The 13,288-nt window shown below is 53.2% G+C and overlaps 2 protein-coding genes across 2 annotated transcripts; both read right to left on the bottom strand.

Moving 5' to 3' along the window:
* Nucleotides 1-620: 620 nt before the first annotated feature.
* CMQ_6169 (uncharacterized protein) lies at nucleotides 621-3,190 on the bottom strand (the record flags this gene model as incomplete). Its single annotated transcript, XM_014315234.1, has 3 exons — nucleotides 621-1,523; nucleotides 1,773-2,882; nucleotides 2,957-3,190. The coding sequence occupies 3 exons, from the start codon at nucleotides 3,188-3,190 to the stop codon at nucleotides 621-623; spliced, it is 2,247 nt and encodes a 748-aa protein (XP_014170709.1).
* Nucleotides 3,191-8,877: 5,687 nt separating this feature from the next.
* Nucleotides 8,878-11,981, bottom strand: CMQ_6117 (chromosome segregation protein; the record flags this gene model as incomplete). Its single annotated transcript, XM_014315182.1, has 4 exons — nucleotides 8,878-9,508; nucleotides 9,576-9,879; nucleotides 9,947-11,824; nucleotides 11,912-11,981. The coding sequence occupies 4 exons, from the start codon at nucleotides 11,979-11,981 to the stop codon at nucleotides 8,878-8,880; spliced, it is 2,883 nt and encodes a 960-aa protein (XP_014170657.1).
* Nucleotides 11,982-13,288: the final 1,307 nt, after the last annotated feature.

The raw sequence follows: 13,288 nt of genomic DNA on the forward strand, positions 1-13,288 counted from the left end.
CGTACCCTTCGCTCATCGGGCCCAACGCCACAAATTTGCGCACTCATAGCCACATAAGCTTGCAGATTAGCTATTACTATCCACTGATATCCACCGTGGTCATGTGAAAGAACAACGCTCAACATGTGCCAACATTGGGAGACCTACGGATATCACGGACCGACAGCCTCAACGTGTGATTGCCCAGATAACGAGAAGTGAGATATCTTGCAATCCCACTGAACGCTTGTGAGTGGTGCTTGGACCATTGTAGAGAGTGATGCTACAACATGTTGCCATGTATGTATAATATTTGCCCCGAACCAACAAAACATTCCCAATATCTAGTCAGCTAGCTATCCAATGCAGTAAATTACCCCGTCAACGCCCGATTTCGTCATCTCCTCGGGCTGATTCCCTCCCCCCGCCAGTATCCCGCATCGCATCTTACTTGGCATCCCCAAACATACAAGCTCCGTCTTCGTATTCGTCAGTGTCGTGAACTATAATAGGAAATAGGTAACTGCAAGGCCAGCATGACAACAAGTGGTATCAAGACAATACAAGAAGGCACTGCATAGTGCAGATATGGCAAAAACAACAAAATCAAAAATCGTGGCGTCTGCAGGCAGACACATCCCCTACGAAAAGCCGCCTTCGCCATTGAGAACCCCTACGCTGCCGCGCCAGCCACAACGGTCGCCAATCGGTGGTGGTGGTGGTGGCGGCGGCGGCGACACCACCTGGGAGATCGAGTGATGGCGGGTGTGCACTGTACCCTGGCCTAGGCTGCCCCTCTCCGAGCTTCGGGCATTCGTGACCTCTCCGCTTCTAGCAGCATCCGCCTCCGACACCAGGCCTGTGGCACTAGCGTTCGTCTGCAGCAATAGCAAGCTGGAGGTGCTGGTAGTTATGCGCTTTGTGAAGTCGGTGAAGCTCAGCCGCTTGTTGTTCGTCGCCGACTGCGTCATTCCCGGAGTGACAGGAGAAGTGACAGTGGTGGGTTGTCCACCAGCAGCGGACGTTGTCGCGGCTGCCGTAGTGGCCGACCGGTGCAGAGGCGACGAGAACGACACTGTTCCGCCCATCAGCTTTGTCCGGATGTCGTTTGCCGTCGGGGTTGGTGACACCGACGACGCCTCAGGCGGCCGCTGTGACGATGGCGGCGACAACGGCGACGGCGGGTGTTCGGCCAGGAATGAGTGCTGTCGATGGCCTATATGGCTGCCGGTGTTCAGCGCCGCGAGTTGTGGTTGACTGTGTGTTCTTTGAGTTGCTGTCGGGCGGTCACGAGCGTAGCCGGTCTGTGGCCGTGAGAGCTGCTGCTGCGCGGAAGAAGAATGATACCCACTGTTCAAGATTTGGAGTGCCTGCGCATCGTAGTCGGCCGGACCAGTGCGGCTCATCGGCCGCCGGTATGAGGCATTTTTTGCTCGAGCGGACCCGGCAATAGGGGATGTCGGCGATGTGATCTGTCTGGCCTGCTGCGCCTCGCTGCGGTGGTTGGCGATGAAGTCGAGTGCTTTCAGCGCCTTAGGTGCTATCTGGATCGCCGGGTCAAGATGGTTGTGGGGATGCAGCTGCGTCGGCTCTCGTCCGACCTTTCTGTTTCCGTTGAGCCAGCTCTCCCGCGAGGAGTTGTTGTCGCTGTCATCATCATCGTCGTCATCATCACCCTCTGCTTCGTCGTCACTGTCGTCGTCTCCCTCATCGTCGTCCTCGTCCTCGTCCTCGTCGTCCTCGTCGCTCTCGTCTTCGTCATCTTCGTCTGCATCCCATCCACTCTGTAGTACATTATTAGGACGAGCTGCCGGTACGACTTCATGAGCACGAGCATCCGCGACTATCGTTGCTTGCTTAAGCCGCCTTCTCTCTTCGGCCTCTCGCATGAGTGCGTCGAAGCGCGCCAGGGAGCTCAGCTTCTCCTCGCCCGGCACTTCCCGGTCATAGCCAGGTATGAAGCGCATCTGAAAAGCACGGTCCAGAATTGTCTCTCGGGGCGCTGGGGAGCTGCAGTTTGCCGCCGACGCCGGTGCAGTTACTGACGGATGCGGCGTCTGCGAACTGATGCTTTCGCGGCCACGGATGGGCGAGCTCACGGCTGAAGATCGACCTTGGACCGGCGCCCAGCCCTCCACGAAGTCGCCCTGAAACTCACCGACGGTCGTGGCGGGAGAAGGCAGCTCGGCTGGACGGTGCTGGAACATCGGAAGCGCAAAGCTGTTGCCGCTATTACTGCTGCCAACAAAGGCAGACGAAGGATGTGACGGTACGGTGGAACTGGCATGTGACAAGTCACTGCGGCGCGACTTCAGACTCGGAGATCCCGAAGTTGTCGTCGCAGGACGCTCGCGGCTCGAGTACGTCTGGGTGGTCTGGTTTGACGCCTTGCGGCTCAGGCCACTTATTCTGGCAGCATGTGTATCGCTTCCAGGTCGGTGCACTAGCTGCTGCTGCTGAAGAGTAGGATCGGACATCTCACGGCTCCGAAGGCCAGAAGAGGCGAAGGGGTTCGTAAAGGTAGGTGTCGCAGGTGTGATAGGGCTCAGAACAGCTGTAGGCCCAGCCACGACAGAAGATGTGCCTGACGCGGACGGGGCCGAAATCGGCTGCTGTAAAAGCGAGTGGATGACCTGACACCACTCCTGTAGTATGTGTTTGTGGGTATGGTGGTTATCGTCGCCAGGACGGAACCACATGCAGTTGGGCGTAGCGTCTTTCGAGGAGGCAAAGCCAGCAGAGCGGCTGGACCGGCGCTTGCGGAGCTTCTCGGCAACGGGGTCGGGCGAGACGGTGATAACGAGCGTCGGCAGTATCGGGCCCTGTTTTCGGTGGGTGACCATCTGCACCTGACACTCTGTGATGGAGCTGAGGGCGAGCTGCTGGCACGGTTCCGATTCATCCTTGACACATTAGTCAGCAATGACGATTACCGTGCCGGGATTGCAGGCAAGCTCGGCAACTGGCGAAAACTCACCTTGTTCTTATAGATGGATATGAACATCGACTCGGGTGAGAAGTTTGGTGGGCTGTGTGGTGTGGTAGCTCGTGGCGCAGGGGCCTGCCCGGCAGAAGGCTTGAACTGGGCTGCAGAAGAGCTAGGCTTCTGCTTCGCTTCTCGGGGGGGACCAACAACGACATAACGAGCTTTCCACAGAGCCCGGCCTATGATGGTCCCCCGATCTGGTGGGATATACAGAATGCCTTCCATTGTAGGTATGCCGACAAAGAGAATGCAAACCCAAAGTATCTCAGACGAACGAAAGAGAGCACATTAAATATTATGCGGTGAGAGCATGTTGCAAAAGCAAGACTCGGAAAACACAGTCGGAAGAGCTTGGCGAAGAGAAGTGCAGAACACAACACGCAAAAGGCCTCAGACTCCGGTGGCAGCAGATGCGTTTGTGCGGAGAGACTGGACGCTCAGCAGCAATATCGTCTCCATTCGGGTCGCCTCGCTAGGAGCGGTCGAGATAGCTCATGTCCGGCCGAGAGCGAATTCAGGGAACATGAGAAGGGAAGGAGAAGAAGAAGGAAATGAAGAAGGAAAAGAAGGAAAGCTGCAGTCTAGGGAAAAGGAGGTGGGAAGTGGAATACGGAGGACAGGGCCACGAATTGCAAAAGGAAAAAGAGGGAACGACGAGATCAGACAAGAGAAGAAAAAAAGCAAAGAAATACTATGCCGAGACTACTACGGAGTATGTAGAGGAACCAGGTGAGCGAGCATGGGCCGGAAAGTAATAAAAAACGTGAATAATACGAATATTAAAAGCATGCAGTTTAGAAAATAAACGCTAATTTGTAATACCCGTAACAGCGCCGGAGGCAAATGCAGACAGAGGAGATAATGAAACAAGCCTTCCAGGCACTAGCACGAACTTCCAGCAGGCTAAGGCGTTGCATTGCTGAAGACCCATGCCCAAACGACACGCTGCGCCCTCTGTAGGAGACAGCCGGTAGCACGCGGCAGGCTGGTCGGCCGGGCAGTCGCTCGCTTTCATATCTTACGACTACTCCGTACAGCGCCTTCCATACATATTTATGTGATACTGCACATGTACGAGTACAGACGATTCACCCGCTAACTGGGCACGGCTCGCCACGGCTGGCCACTAGAAGGCCGTCCCAAGAACCGCTAGCCTTCGATGAGAACGGGATTTCTTGGCTTCTTGGCGCCTTACTAAATGGGCTCCGCCGTATCTCACAGACTGCTCGTTTCCCTAACCTGTCTACGGACTACGTTGTCTGTATCGCTGCGTTCCACGGGCTAGTTTTTTTTCAGTCCCCCGCCGCAGATCGGCAGTCCACAGCCAACATAACTCGCGGACAGGGCGGGTACCTGAAAGAGCCCCTGCCCAAATAAGGGGGCGTGCTGATAGCCTGGGTAGTCGTATTCTGCACGGAGGTTGTGCTCGTACTCGCACAGCCAAAACAGCCAAAAAAAAGAACCCGTAGTATGGAGCTCGGGCAGGGGTGAGAGAAGGAGCATTACAAAGAGCGTATCTTTCGTATTTTACGACGTACCTGTACCTCCAGCCAAGAACGGACTTGCGCCTGCAGGTGTGTGGGGATGTTCGTCGGTACGTATAGGAGACAGCATACCAGATTGGACGAAATTGATTGGGTCTGGCGGAAAGAGGTGCATCCTCCGCCACGCTGCAAAAAGGACGGTCTTTAATAGCGTGGCAGACAAAGGTACGCATGATAGCCTGGAATATGTATGGAATACTCTACTCTGTACTCCGTGCTCCATTTGGAGTGCTCATACGGAGTTTAGATACGAGCTCGCTGCGTGGAAAGACTGGGAATGGAAAAGTGACAGGTAACAAAGTCGGAAAGAAGGAAATTGGGCTAGAATGCGTAGCGGTCGATGCAACTCTGCAACGGTTGCTACCACCGCCAAAGGGAGAAGAGAAAGAGAGGCAGAGATAGAAAATAAAAGAAACTCCTTGCCTCGCTCGTCTGGATTGCTTTATAGCTTACCGAAGCTCCCGCCCAGAGGCCGTGCATTCCTGTCTATACCCAATACGCCACCAACTAGGAAGTACTGAGGTCCTACTTTGCTGCCTTGCCTCTCCTATTCAAGGTGTCCAATCCCGATATGGCAAGGGAACGAGGTCTCTGTGGGCGAAGGCCGGCGATGGACGGCGGTGTGCATTCGAGACATGTGCTGAGCAGTTACATACGACGTACGGAGTAGTCATCGGCTGCCCTGCCCACCTGGACGCTGGAAGGCAAGGAAGGCAGAGGAAGAGATCCACTGTAAAGACGCCATGCTACAGTACGCGTAAATCACGGAAGGGAGTACTCGTACGTCGTAAACGGCAATGGTCATCAGAACGTGCCGATGGAACGAAAGGGGCAAGCATGAAAAGAGGACAAAAATAAAGAGATGCAGGCTGCAGAGCGAATGCAGCGAATGAAAGCGGCTGAGCGAGCGAGCCAACAGAACAAGAACAGGAACGTGTCTCCTGTCCTCCTTTCTTTCTTTCTTTTTGCCCCTGTGTCAGTATGCAGTATGGCATGAGACGGCATGCAGGGCTTGACCGCTCGGAGTTACAGGACCCCTGGACAGATCAAGAACCGGACAGAATTCTCCGTACAGATAGTCAGATAGCATGGTTGCCGTGCAAACGGGCTGACAGATGCTCGCGGCCGACGAGTCGCAAGATCGTTCCAGGGTCGAATGCTAGACGAGCTCGTACGAACCGCTGCTGCACGCAGTCGTACGGCGGTCAACAGAGAAATACGAAAGTGCTCGTAATTACCCGTGGTGCAGGCAAGTCCGTCCACCCAAAGCTTGGGCCTCTTTTGTGCCCCCCTTTTTTTTAACGCTCCCTGGTCGTTCCCCTACCCCTTCAACTTCGCTTGTCCAGTACCTGCATCGAGGTGGGGTCGATGCTGCAAGCAGGGGCAGAGCAAGACGCAAGAGAGAATGAGCACGAGGCTGGGCTCCGGTTGCGACGCTGCAGCAAGAATGCGTGCTCGCAGAGCCGTTGGGATGCAGCGAGCCATGCGCGAAAGATTCGTACATATGCGAGTCTTGCCCCGTTCTAGGGCGACAGCGCTCGCACGTCCCGCGGTTTCGTACGGCTGTTGGGACGTCTTACAGTACTGTGTGTAAGATACTCGTACGAGGGCTGTCAGATTGCCCGGCTCAACGATCCGGTCATGACAGCGAGATGCATGGCCGATTGTGGAAGGTAGGATACGAGGTGCGGCGTAATTTTCCGTACACCGCACTACTGTGAACGGCCTAGAGCCCTCTCTAGAATACGGCCGAGGTTGTCCAGGGCAGAATGATTAGTACGTCGTATGGAGACGGCCTGGTCAATGCGTCTTCACCAGTTCCTGCAACCGATTTCCCCTCAATCAGCGCACGATCCACCTGTGGAACAGCCGGCAGCAGACGGGGGTTTGTCATCCTTCGGCGCACGACGCGCTTTCGATCTATGCGGACCAGGGCTCGACCGGCTATGGTTTCGGCATCAGTGCATGCACTGCTATGTGCGTAAGGCACTCTAATGCAGAAGCAGCAAAACTGCATGAACTAGACTAGGAATCCCAGCGGCCGTTTAGCTTTCTGGGGCGGTACTCTTCTCTGCTGAGTATCTGATCTATGTCTCTTTTCTTGATTCCAATGCATTGCATAGCCTACGATAGAGATACAGAGTCCCAAAGTACGCCACCAAAAAGAGCCCACTTTCGCTCCTTGCACGAGTATGTTTACGTCGTATTAGTCTGAGCCCGCCGGATTCACTTGGCAGAAAGAGTGTCCTAGCGAGACTTTGCCAGCGGTTACGAGCACTTCTTAGGTGAGATCTTGCAAGTGCTCAGGCCGCGTGCTAGCTAGATGGGCCAATGGCTCTGTCCGTGCCCTTCAGCCAGGTTAGGCGAGATCGGCTTCGCGAACAGAAAAAAAAATCAGAAGGACCCAAGAGCTAACGCAGCTTTGCCTCCCATACAACTAGAATACAGCCGCAGCGGGGACGCGGAAGCACAGGTACATGGTACACATAAATTTGCAGGATTACGGAGCATTACTAAAAAGAATTATGCTGCTCCAGGCTTGCAGAGCGTGCAAGTCATCGATCACCCGATGCATCCGCCCCACACAGACTGCATCATATCTCTATACTCCGTGAACTGGACCACGGCTCGCAACGGTCAGCTGCCCCCCCTTCTTCCCTATCAGTTTGTTGCACATCCGTCGAATTTGAGCCGTGACTCGATCCGAGTCCCGTATGATAGCCCCCCGTCATTCAATACTATGTAGAGCTTGGACTGGAACTGTCTCATGACTGTTGAAATACAGGCGAAAGAAGCAAGATGCCCCCCTGTCCGAGTTCCGAACTGTCTCCGGTCCCGGCTTCGCAATGCTTTCTGCTTTGGCCTCGCCAAGCTTAGCCTGACCTTCCCGCCGAGTGGCTGGAGGTCAAGCCCCCACATGCTGTTTGGCTGTTGTCACCATGGCGTAATACAGAGCAAGGAGGGCGAAAACAGGCATCCCAGACTGCAAATCATAAGATCACACGACACATATACGATCTCCCATCTACGGGCACGAGTACTAGATGCTATTGCTCTGCCTTCGGATATCCGTTGCGTGCTAAGGGTGGGATGCATTGCACCCATGAAAACCTTACCAACCTGTATCAGAATCCACTTAGACGAGAAAGATGGCCCCGAAAAGGGACTGTTGCGCCATCAGGCCTTAGCCAAGATGCAATTCTATAACCGGGCTAAATATATCTGTAGTTTCCCGGTTTGATCCCTGTTTGAGGCCTTGCAAACAAAGAGACACCCTTACCTTAGAACTTTTGCACCAGCTGGATGCGAGCTACTGTAGGTCAACGTTCGGCACATGTCCAAACCCGAACCCACGGCTGCAGCTGATGTATAGAAGTGCTTATGTACTCCGTACAGGCCAGTGACACCTTATCTCTCCTATTAGTTCGGGCCGGACTTGCAGCTTCGTTACTACTATGATGTCTAGTGTGTCTCAAAATCTGCATCCTGATGAATCACGGCTCCCCATACGGAGTACGGAGTACACGCAAGATATCCGAGCGGAAGAAGATCATTGCCATGTTCGATAAAGCTGTTTATCAATAAAGCGCCACTTCAGTCGTTTACTGGTGGTTGCCAAAAATACCAGCTGTACGGAGTACTAAGTGATTGTTGTTTCCTGTATGCCATTAGCTAACAGTCAGTTGTCCATCACCCTATGCATTGTCAATTTGTCATTATGAAATTCTGTTTGATAAATGTAGGCTATTCAAAGTCATTTTACAAAGTAAAATATCAGGTGATCGGTACAGCATATTCCTGATGTTGAGCGTTGATGCTACAGGTTTGTCCCGTGAGAAATAGAGCATACGACCTCTCATATATTACATAATCGGACAACGAAGGGCGAGAAGAATCGTATGAAGCCGGCCGATTAAGCAGCCGACCGGGGTAAATGAAATAACGTCTCAAATGCGGTTACTACTATGTGATAGACTGGAGAGAGGGGATTCTTTGTATAAAAAATCCTATTGTCGTAGAGAAGATTTATGAGCTTAGAACGAAACAGACACGTCTAGCAATATCTGCTACGGCACTCCGTACACGGAGTACAACAAGCTCATGACATTAAATCTAGGCTCCGTGTGACACAGGAAAGTAACCAGCCAACACGAATACATTTGTCAATTTATCACGTAAAACAGAACCTAATATCCACAACGTCACTCGTCTGTCATGTATAAATCGTATTGAGCTCATACTTTGGAAGGCTGGCTGCTATCTTCTAACTCTTGTGCCCACATGGACAGCTAACCCATTTGCCTCATTATTTTTTCTGTTTCTTCATATTTCACCCTAGCCATGCCACGATGCCCTTGAAGCACTCGACTATGACAGATAGGGGGCGAGGGCTTCTTGTGCCTCTGGCTGCAGCCGGCTGTTCACAAATCCGGCAATGGTGCCATTGTGCCGCTTGTCTGCTTCCTTGAAGAATGTGCCTACCCACTGCTGCACGTTTTCCACTTCTGGGAAGTCGTCTCGGGGGCCTCGCTTGCAAGTGTTCAGCGGCGTGTATCCCACCCCAAACCCGATGTCGTCCACATCTGCCTCGTTGACAACCTCGTCACCGATACCGCCTGTCACTTGGGGCGGGTTCTTCAGCAGATCCAGCAAATGGTTGCATGTGAAGCCCCAGCCTTTTTGGTACCGCTCGGCAAATGCCTTGCTGTCACACAGCGTCTTTGTGTAGGAAATCACTCCCAGCTTGCGGTCCACTGGCCGTGCTAGTTGGCCTGTTGTCTGCAGAATGATGGTGAGGTAGATTGGCGTGAAGACACCGGCTTGGAGTGCCTCTGCGTGCTGAATAAAGTAGTCTGCACCAAGGCCTGCTTCGACACCTTTGCCGGATACCAAGTGGTAAAACCGCGCGAACCGAATCTTGAACGAGTCCGATGGGTTGTTCTGCAGCTTGGTGAACAAGAGGGTCAAAATGGTGCCGAAGAATGGGTCCAAAGATGATCTTTGAAAAATGTTAGCATAGATACTCTCCTTTTAACATGCACTTGTAGCGGGCACTCGTGACTTACGGTGGAAGAGAGGTTACAACGGCCTCAAGAATGTCAATGGAGTTCTGTTCTGTCTTCTTGCTGGCAGAGAGCCGTTGAAATATGCCTAGGACCGGCTCGATCTGATTTTCGGCCACGATGGCATCTGCCACCTTGGGCAAGATTGCAGCCAGGAATCGAGCGCACGCAGGGACATTTCCTCTTGTTTCCCAAATTGTCGGTGCCAGGACGATGGGTAGTAAAGTTTTGTAATGATCCGATAGAGCCTTTGTTCGGCTTGCCTCAAGCAGCGCTGAGAGGATCTGGAAGACGTAAGGTACGAATTCTTTGGAAGTCAGTTTCACTATACATCATGCGAAAGGAACAGAAAGCGTAATACAAGAAAGACGTACCTGTGACGTCCTCCCTAAGAACGAACGAAAACGGCTCCCAGAGTTGCTCCTCCAGCTTCGTCCCCACGCTGTCGCCACAATACCGTACAAGAGCGCCTATGGCCTCGAAATGGTAGTAGTAGAAACGCGGGTTACTCGGGTTCAGCATGATCGTCTTAGTGATCTTGGCCAAATGGAGAAGAACACCATCGGCAATGGGTATAGTTCCTTCCTTGAGGACGATGAGAACGCGCATGATACAGCGCATGAGAAATTCGTTCTCCTGCAGCTTCTCAGGGGCGGTATCACGCTCCACCAAGCCGAACAAATGATCCAAGAGATCCTTTGCAAGCGGCTCGATATCGGCACGTCCGAACAGGTGGACGCCGGCATCGTTGGTGAGGAACAGCACCCGCTCCACAGCAATGGTCGCATATGTGTACACGACGTAGTTCGTCGAGGCGAGGTTCTGAATCAGAGGTTGGAAAGCACCTTGCCATTGCTCCTTTGTCAGTTGGCTGCGGAAATTGTGGAGGTACTTGATGGCGTCGACTTTGGCAATCGGCTCTGCGTCGGAGCCATTGAGCAAGTCCTGCGCCACATTTTTCTGAAAAAAATCTACGACATCGACATATTGGTTGACCGTCTTCACGCCTTGGGCTGCCGTGACGGCGCCCTTGGCGGCGATAGCCAGGAACAGATAGATGGCTGTGTCCTTTGCCTTCCAATCCGTCTTGCCCAGAGTGAGGTAGTGGTCAATGTAACGGAACACAACCTTGGTCACGAGCATCTCGAACTTCTCCAGCAGTTTCCGCAAAAAGTCCGTTGCCGCCCGTCTTCTCGAGTCGGTGTCAGACCCCTCCAAGTCGCGGCGAATGAACTCAATCGGCTCATCTTCGAACATCTCAATGTCAGATTCGCGAATCGCCACATTTGGCAAGATAACAGCCTCAACAATGCGACCCAGGGTCTCTTCCGAGTCAAAGGCTGCGGCGTGACGCGGGGACGAGGCAACGGCAGTCAAAAATTGCAGAGCCTTGCTGACAAGAGTGTCGTATCTCTTCCCCGGACCCGTAGATGACAGCACGTCCCACACAGAGCGGATAAACGGCTCTGTGTGCGCGCCGAAATCGTCGTCGTATTTAGTCGTGTACAGCTGCAGTGCGTCGCAGACGTCCGCTTTGACGTTCTCTACTACCGTTGGATCGTCGTCGTCATCGGCAGCCAGGGCTGGGTTGGAATAGGAAAGGTATTTCTGAAAGAGGGCAGTGATTGGCTGGAGGTTGGATTCGATGATAGGCGGCAGGTCCTGGCAGGACAGGTCGTAGAAAATCTTCATCAACAGGCTCAGGGCTTCGAACCAGGTCTTCAGAACCTCTGGACTATCCTTGCTGGCATCGATCTGTTGGTCTACCACGTTGAGCATGCGCATGAATGGCTCTCCAAAGGTTGACAGCACATGGTTGACTTCCTCAAACAGCTCGTTGGATCGGAAAAGTGGCCGCCATCGGACAAAAATGGAGTGGGCAACTTCAAGGACGCCGTTTGTGACCTTGGGATCAGACCCAGACAAGCGACTGACGAGGTCGTCGATCAGCGTATCCCAGCGTTTCCAAAAGTCGGAGTCGGCAATGATGCTGATGGCTTCGCCGAGCTGTGTCTGGATGTTTGGTGGTGAGGAAATCATGAGCCCCACGAGCTCCTGCTTGATGGTGCCGACCTCCTCCTGAGGCAGCTTGTAGGACCCCTCTTCATCGACATAGTTTAGACGGATGAAATTCTTGAAGCAAAGTGCGGCGGCGAGGCGCGTCTTGAGTGGAAGTGGTTGGGAGGAGACGATTTGAAGGAGGGAAAGGCAATACTGGGGCTTCTTCTCCTCCTGGCGTAATGCCGCCTCGGCTATGAGAACATGGACGATTAGCACATCTGAAACCACAATACAGCCCACTTGAGACCGAACTGAAAACGTTAACGCAAAGGACATACCTTTTCTGTGTTGCTGTGGGTCGATCGTGGAGTCGAGAAGCTGCACGATATTTCCGATCTGAAGACTCATTTTGATTTCGGGAGGGTATGATGTACTAAGGTGGATGACCGGTATGGGAGTGGAAAGTGAAAAGGTCAGGGCCAGATGTTCCTTTTCGGGGGTTGTTTCCAGGTGCAAACGATGGACGGAGTATTGATATTAAATTTTTTGGAAGCTTCGTTAGGACAAAACAGAGCTCGTTGCCGTTGGCTGGGTGTTCAAACGGCGGGGACTCAGTGGATAGGTCATGTGACCTACCCCTCTGTGGAACTTTTGGGGAGCTTGTTATATATGAGGCAGCGCGCAGCACATTCTACGGAGTATATTCTTACGTCGTACGAGTGTTGATCGCATCGTGAAGCTAAATTAGCATGATACGATGCTTGTAATCAAATTTCGGTCTGCAAAAAGTTTGCAAACTGGGTCGTATATACAGTAATGTGCTGAGAACGACGAAAGCGATACCAGTTCATAAGGGAACACAAGCAGCTCAGCAAAATTCTCATTTCGAGAACCTCTCGGCTATCCACGGAAGAAATAACCGGGTATACCAAAGCATCTTCCCGTGTTGCAGCATGCCCCTTCCTCTCATGTCAGTCTCGATACACGTCTCACGTCTCGAATGCTTCCAATAGCGGATAGAAGGTGCTCATTTTAGCACACTAGCACCTGGGAGTGGAGAACATTGGGTCTTATCATACGGTCCCGAAAGACCGAATTGGTGCAGCTACTGCTATCTCTGTATTGCGTAACCTACTATCTTCCATTTCTATGGCAATTGTGCCTTTCCGTGCTTTCAACCACCGAAAAATTCCATCACCAAAACGACAAGCACCACAGACGCCGCCCGAGCAGACGGAGTCTCCGCATACGCAGCAGCAGCTCCGCACATGGGCGCCCTGCCCGCACCCACTCGGCTACGACCTTTCTCTGTCTCGTACCCTGTCACAGCCTGCCGCAGGTCACCTGGTCCCCCTTTTGCGATAAGACTATTCTCATCCTCGCCAGCGGAGCACGGGAACGGCGACTCCCTTCCGAAACGAACCAGCCGCATCTAGCTCACCGTTCTGCTGTGGGTCGACGTATGAGTGAAGGAGGACTGTATTCTGCTTGTCAGGAGTCTATGGGACGGGATTGCCTGGAAATCAGCCCACAGCTCGGTTGGCGGATGCGCCCTGCTGGCCGTATCACTGTGGTCCGAGGCCAATCCCAGCACGGCTCTGTGCACTGCTGATTGCCTTAGAGCACGAGGCACGGGGCACGGGGTGCGGAAGCCGAATAGACGAATCTGCGCAACTCGACTCCCGCCTTTCGGGTTACTGTCCTCGACCTCCTTC

Source organism: Grosmannia clavigera, assembly GCF_000143105.1.
Source record: "Grosmannia clavigera kw1407 unplaced genomic scaffold GCSC_167, whole genome shotgun sequence".
NCBI lineage: Eukaryota > Fungi > Ascomycota > Sordariomycetes > Ophiostomatales > Ophiostomataceae > Leptographium > Leptographium clavigerum.